Source organism: Nelumbo lutea, chromosome 2, assembly GCF_056320005.1.
Source record: "Nelumbo lutea isolate HS-2025 chromosome 2, American lotus-T2T, whole genome shotgun sequence".
Lineage (NCBI taxonomy): Eukaryota > Viridiplantae > Streptophyta > Magnoliopsida > Proteales > Nelumbonaceae > Nelumbo > Nelumbo lutea.
This window is the reverse complement of record NC_142685.1, coordinates 73,582,700-73,590,156: the sequence shown is the minus strand read 5'-3', so window position 1 is coordinate 73,590,156 and position 7,457 is coordinate 73,582,700. Positions and strand designations below refer to the sequence as shown.

The window sequence follows — 7,457 nt, the reverse complement described above, 5'->3', positions numbered from 1 at the left end:
GTAGTTTTTAATCCAACCAAGAACCTAGAAATTTCTTAAATTCATGTTCTCCACAAAGAATTTTTTAAAAATTTACCTATTTATTGAACTCATTTACCACTTCAATTAGGCAAACTCTGCTAGCTCAATAGCAACTGCCCCTCCAACCAACAAATATCTCATTTGTTATTTTCTCACACTGCTTAAAGTTTTTTTATCACTCTACCATGAAAAGGGAGGCATCAAAATAATTCTCTTTTTCTGGACCAAACCAATATAAGGCTTCTTGCAATCGTTATTATCTTTGAAGTGTGTTACAATGTTTTAAGAGTCAGCCTGGACCGGATCGGACCGGACGATCGGACTGTAAAAATTGGGGACTGGTGGCCTCTTCAGGTCCCGGTTTAGTGGGTCGGATGGATAGACCGCCTGGTTAACTGACTCATTTGTTCTTGGTTTGATGATTGTTGTTTCTCGTTAGAAGTTTCCATTTGTTATTTTATTATTCAATGCAAACTAGAAATGTATTTAAGGCTGTGTTTGGTTTGATGAAAAATAAGAGAAATAGTTTTGACACTTTCCCTCAACTTTCTATATTTATCTTACTCTATATCAAACCAAACATAGCCTAAAGAAATTGCAACCCTAAATGAATATATAAGGTGATAGAATATCTCCAAACATAATACCCTTGTTTCTTACTATGGCAAAAGAATATGAGATAAGATAAAATAGTACCCCCTTAAGAGTAAAAAGGGTTTTATTGGTATTTTGATTTATCAGAATTTAGCATTAAAGATAAAAAATACACTCCATTATTCAATTCTTCATGTGTCATTAAATTCATATTTAAAACTCATCAGAAAAACTTACAACCAAGTAGTAAATGGATTTTCGTTTTCGTCAAAATTCATGGAGGTTTTGATTGTATAAAACCCTTCCGGTATCATGCCTTTCAGGCATCATAAATTTATTAAAATAATTTTTCCAATTTCAAGTCTAACCAGTTATAAGCTGCTGCCTCATTTTTTTCTCTTCTCAGAGCTTGTCAAAAAGATCAATCTTTCTTCAGCTCTAAATGAGACTGCCACAGGGATACATTAATCCCTTAAAATGGAATCTTTTTCATGAAATGGGTCCCATCATGACGAAATCATTTCGTGACAGCACTATTTCAAGGGTCTTGATGGTGTTAAGAACCTTAACCCAGAAGCAGAGCTGACTCGATTCGTACGAGTCTTGGTTGTTTACCCATCTTTTCTTTGGTAGGGGGCCCATGTACCCTTGCGCCATAGCCAATAGACTGACTGACAATCATAAATGGGCTTCCACTTTCCAGTACTGGCCCATGGTGCAGACGATGTTTCGGGAACTGTCAGGAATCAAGATGGCATGGTGGTGGTGTGGTGGGCTAAATTGGCGATTTCGAAATTTCGACCACTAGATTAGTGAGACCCAGAAAATCAATGAATGGGTCCCACTTAGTTACCAAAAACGTTGGCATATAAACATGATAAAGACAGAAGGCAGACAGAAAACTGACTATTTTTCTTTATTTATTAATATAATATACTGATTCATACGCAGAGTTTTCGTAGCCATTACAAGAAAGAAAGCAACAAGTTAACAGCTCCGTCACCATTACATAGTCTACGAGTTTATGCTCCTCCGCCTCCCTCTCATCTGCAAACCGTCAAACGAAAGAAAGTCAAGATCAAATACTCACGATCGCTAGATTTCATCAAAGATCTGAAGATTTTCCAGTAGAAAGAAAGGGATCGAGCGATCCGCTTTAATACCTTGAGTATGATGTGAGGATGATGCATGGAGGAGGCGATTTAATCGCTGTCGCTGCTGCTGTCGTGGCCACCGTGCTCGCCCTTCTTCTTCTCCTTCTTCTTCTTCTTCTCGCCCTTCTTGTGCTCTTCTCCGTGGATCTTGTCCTTGACCTTGTCCAAGAACCCCTCCTTGTTCTCCTTGTGCGGCTCTCCGTGGTGCTTGTGCTCGTCGGGCTTGCAGTGACCCGGCTTGTGCTCGCCGGGGTGCTTGTGCTCCTCCTTGTGCTCGCCGGGGTGCTTGTGCTCCTCCTTGTGCTCGCCGGGGTGCAGCTTCTCTTCGATCTTGTGGATGATTCCCGCCATTTTCAGACAAAGACTCTCTCTCTCTCTCTCTCTGAAGCTTTTAAGTTCGATCTGAGGAGGGTCTCTCCGCAGTGTTTCTATTTATAGGCTTATAGATTTTTCTTTCTTTTTTTTTTTTTGAAGAATTTCATTTTCGTTTTTTAGATTATCCATATTTCTCGAAATTACAAAAATGCTCATTGACTTCCATCTAAATATCTACCGACATCGTGTACCTCACTCACTCGGAGGAGTTGGAGGGCTCCAGTTCCCAACGTGGCCTCCGATCTCAATTCTCAAACTTCAAAATGGGGCCCACCTTTCTTACTTCCCACGGCTTAGACGCGCTTAGTACTTACTAACGCTCCAGTTCCGGGTCAAGTCGCCTTTTTACCACTTAACCCGATCGATCACTGACCTGACATCCCTACCCGGATGCTGCGCTCTGACGCTGACAGTTGGGAACCCGAGGCCGAGACTCACAGGGGTTTCATGATCAAGACACCTGTCATGATGTAATTGGCTAATGGAAAATCGGAATGAGGAAGGAACCACCTCCTTTATGACGTGACAGTTAGTACGGTGTTCATCTTTTCCACGGGACACGTGGACGTCGCATTAAATTTCTAGCTATTTACGGAGATTTAGGTAGACACGTAGCATGTGGATATCGACAGATCCCTTATCGTAGTATCTACGGTCATTTTTACGCCACGTTACATCTTGGTAGTACTATAGGAAGAGATCCTAACCGTTTGATTGGAATCAAAGCAAGAAGGATGAAAAGGTAGACGTTGGCATGCGGGAAAATGATGCCTCCGCCACCGACAAAATACCACCTGCTTTCATGATATTTTTTCTTTACTTTCTATATAAATTTTATATTTATCTAAAAGGCATCGTCTTATTCAACCAAGAAAAAGCCATTGTTTTCGATAGTGGTGGGCTACAGAACCTGATTCCAAGGGCCCACAGCTATCGAAATCGTGTTTTGAGTTCAGTGGATTGTTCCCAGCTAAAAGATGATAGTCCCCCTCGCAATGGTTCGGGTGGTTGTATTATATTAAAACGAGCGGGGATCCGTTAATTCTTAAGTTAAAGATAAATGATAGAAATATGCGTAGATATGTCAAATGGTCATGTTCCACATGAATTTGTCAATTCAAATCTAATTTGACTCACTTCCAATCCAACTTGACTCATATAGTTTTCAATTTATTTTTTAAAACATTTTAAAATTTTAAAATATACTATTTTAAATAAGGAAATTGTTTTATAGATTTTAAGGTGTTATTTTTCTATTTAAAAAAAAGAAAATCAAATCAACATACAAATAAATTATAAACTTTAAGCCTATAAAGTTAGAAGTCAAAACCCAAACCTGATTTGGGTCAAAGAATCAAAACTCTAACCTGACCCTAAACCAAATATACTTGACCCTAACCTATAGGGTCGGGTCAAGCCGGGTTTACCATTTAGCCTAACAATTGACATCCCTATATAAATTATTTTATACAATAATTAATAATCATTTATATTTTTATACTACTTTTAATAATTTTTTTACAATACAAATATAACAATAATTAATTTTAGATAGGGTTGTTTATCAAACTTAGGAATGACAATTTTCCCCATTTCTCTAACCCTCGTGGGGATCTGCCCCGAATGGGGCGAGGATGGGAATGATTTTCCCCCCATGAGGACAAAGATGAGGAAATTTTCATCCCCGTTGGTGGGGATGGGAAGAGCACTCTTTGCCCCACGCGGACCCCGATCCTTGCCCCATGGGATGCCTATTAATATATATATATATATATATATATATATATATATATATATATATATATATATATATATATATTATATTTATATGCATATATAGTTTATATATGTATATATGTTAATAGTTTTAAAAATATGGCTGAATATTTTTGAATCTTTTCTAATTGTAAATTTTAATTATTTTATTTTTATTTTTAAATAAAATAAAAAACAAAAAACATAATGGCTGACATTATAAAGAATCACAAGGAGTGGGGATCCCCATGGAGACAAGGATGGGGATAACTTTGTCCCCATTAGCGGGGATGGGGTCGAGCACGTGGACGGGGATTTTTGCTGGGACGGGGACGGGGAGAGGCTCCTCGTCCCTGCCCCACCCCATTGTCATTCTGAATCAAATTAATAAAACTAACCAACCTGATTTCTAGTATTTTTAGTATTTCTAGTCGGCTTTGTTTCAACAATTTCCCAACCCGAATGGGTTGGATCTGTTTCACTTTGGCCATTTGTAAACTGATTAAAATTGAACGACCTGACCATAAATATATATTAATATTCTATATTTTAGATATATTTTTTAATATGGGAAAGTGGAAATTTTTCAATATTTCTTAGGCTAAAATAGTTTATATCATAAATTTAATTTTTAATGTCATTGTATTCTTTTAATTTAAAAATAATTTTTTAATTTTAAATCTTTTGAACTGACCAACCAAACTGAAAACTGACCCAAACCGATATAACCCGAGTGACCAACCCCCATAACTTGACCAGGTCGATTTGGTTGGCCAATAACCTACAACTAAAATGAACCAACCCATGAACAATAGTTTAATCTCAAATAATTATTAAAAATTTATAGCAAAATAAATAATAAACTAAATTTAAAAAGCTAAATAATAGTAGTTTAAACTCCAATAATTATTGAAAATTTTTTGTTAAATAACAAAACAAAAATATATTTATACATAATTATTGAAAATATATTTATCACAAAAATAAATAAATAATTACTGAAATACAATAAATATTAATTTTTTAAAATTTTCATTAATAAACAATAACTTTTATGAAAGTTGTTTTCTAGAATTATTAATTGGTACAAATGAAATTAGTTTTTTAAAATATTATTTATTTATTGAAATAATATCATTATATAAATTTTAAAATATTAATTACTTGTTAAATTTAATAATCCATAAAATTATAGTACTATTAATACATAATTTTTTTATTTTGACTATTTAAAATCTAGTTATGTTAAATATTTTGTTATTTAAAATATTTAGTTATTTAACTAAATATTTAAAATCTTAATCTACTTATTATAATTGAAAGTTATTTAGTAACTATTCAAAATATATTAGTAATTGATTTAAAATATTAATTTGAATATTTTGTTATTTAAGATATTTAGTTATTGAAATATTTAAATAATATTTCATTTTTAATGTTAGATTTTTATTATTTAAATAAAATTTAGATAGAATAATCCTGAAAATCATAATTTATATTGTTTGTACATAATTTCGTGATGAATTTTGTAAAAACATGTAATTATTAATAAAAAGTGGGGGAGAAGATAAATAAGAAAAATTTAGGAGAGAAACTCTCTACTAAATTAGAGATAACTTAGGAGAAAGTTGGGGATAGTGAAAACTTTTAGGATGTTAAATTATTTAGGTTATTGGAACTTGTGGGAGAGAAAGAGAGATTTTAGGAAGATTTTTTGGGAAAAGTAGAGTTTCTAATTGGTAGTTTCGAAAATGACATGGATTAAAAAATTCAAAATTCAAAAAAATAAGAAAATGTCTAGAATATTAGGGATATAATATTCATTTGTCTTTTGTAAGAAGAAACTCAAAAAGAGTTGTCAGCTAAGAAAGAAAGAAAGGAAAGGAAAGGAAAAAAAAAAAAGGAAGGAGGGAAGGAGGAAGAGGAAGAGGAAGAGGAGGAGAAGCATCCGACGTTCACCTGCGATGATGATGGTGACAGCAAAAAATGTAGTGGCAAAATCTCTCTACGATCTTAGATCTGCAATTTCATATCTAAGAACTGAGCTCTCTCTCTCTCTCTCTCTAGAGATATTAGTGATCCCAAATCTAAGACCTCAGTCTGCTCTACAACTTCTTAAAACATGAATCACTATCCAGGTTGAACGAGTCGATGGTTCGACCACCTGGGTCAATGGTTCTCTAACCCAGTCAACATTTTTTTGGCCCAAGAATAGGTAAATGCATTTAATATTTCATGAAATTTAAACTAGTCTCTGTTTGTATATTCTTTGCGTTTTTTGGTAAAGAAACGCTTTTCTTTTGACCTTTGAAATATGAGAATTAAAAATAAGTCAAACAATGCATTAAGAATTTAGTAATAAAAATAAATCTAACAGTGCTTTGAGCATTTAATAAGAGTTAAGTAAAAGAACATAGTTGTTTGATTGTCTTAGGCTAGAAAACTTTTAGTTTTAATCCACAAAGCATAGTAATACAAATGGATTAGATCGGATTCAAATTAGGGGATATCTGAATCCGATCTAATACTATAAACTATAGATTCGATTGGATCTCACAAAATATGTATTTGAATTCGAATTTGATAAGGATGTTAGATATCTGAATATGATCCAATCCGATTTAATTTAAAAAATAAATAAATAATATATATTAAAAGGAAAAGAAAATATAAAAGTTTAAATAAAGAAAATCAAAAACTAAAAGTATTTTTCAACTATTTTCATCATATATATACATGTTTTCTATAAAAAAATAAATAATATAAAAATTTACAAAAAAATGCAATATAAATAATATATTTATAAATAAATAAATAACATAGGATTGGATCCTTTTGGATCGGATAGGGGGTGATCTGAATTCAATCCAATTAAAAAATTGGATCCTATTATCCAATCTGACTTGATCAAAAAAATCTCAAATGGGAACATCCAAATACAACAAAATAAGATCAGACTTTGGATCATACCAAATCATGATCTAATCCATTTGCACCCCTAACAAAGCATAAAGCAACATGACTTTTAGGGTCCGTTTGGGAAGGCTTCAACTTTGATTTAGTTGTTTTCACTAAGCTGATTTGAAGACAGTAATAAAATTAGCTTCAATTGAAGGTTGATTTTTTTGTTGAATGAAAGCATATATCTTGGCTGGTTTTTCACTGAACATAGTTTCTAGGCTTTCTTTTTGGAGCCCACCTTACAAAACCACAAGCCACTATGTGAAAGCCCTTCAAAATAGGTACTTTGTAAGAGGATTTGTAATTTCGATACAAAAACAAACTACTTCTTTCCTTCTTTTGTTTTGGGTTGTCCATATTTTTTTCTAATTCTTTATTTATTTTTCTTTAATGACATAAATAATTATTTCTTCTTATTTATACACTTTTTAGTTGCTTTTTGTTATTGGCATGCCCATAAGTGGTATTGAGGTAAGGATTTACCTTGAGATACAAAGTCTTAAACTCGTGAGAAAACAATTTTGAAAATTATTATTTTTTTGTTTTTATGAGAAAATGGAATCCCACATGCCTAGTAATTAAATTAATCGAAGCCAT

The 7,457-nt window shown here is 33.0% G+C and overlaps 1 protein-coding gene across 1 annotated transcript; it reads right to left on the bottom strand.

Annotated features, from left to right (window-relative positions):
• Positions 1–1,508: 1,508 nt before the first annotated feature.
• On the bottom strand, positions 1,509–2,173 carry LOC148871517 (dehydrin family protein). Its single transcript, XM_088968471.1, has 2 exons — positions 1,779–2,173; positions 1,509–1,662 (listed from the first exon to the last, which is right to left on the bottom strand). Exon 1 carries the CDS (start codon positions 2,118–2,120, stop codon positions 1,818–1,820), a length of 303 nt encoding a protein of 100 aa, XP_088824597.1. The 5' UTR covers positions 2,121–2,173; the 3' UTR covers positions 1,509–1,662; positions 1,779–1,817.
• Positions 2,174–7,457: the final 5,284 nt, after the last annotated feature.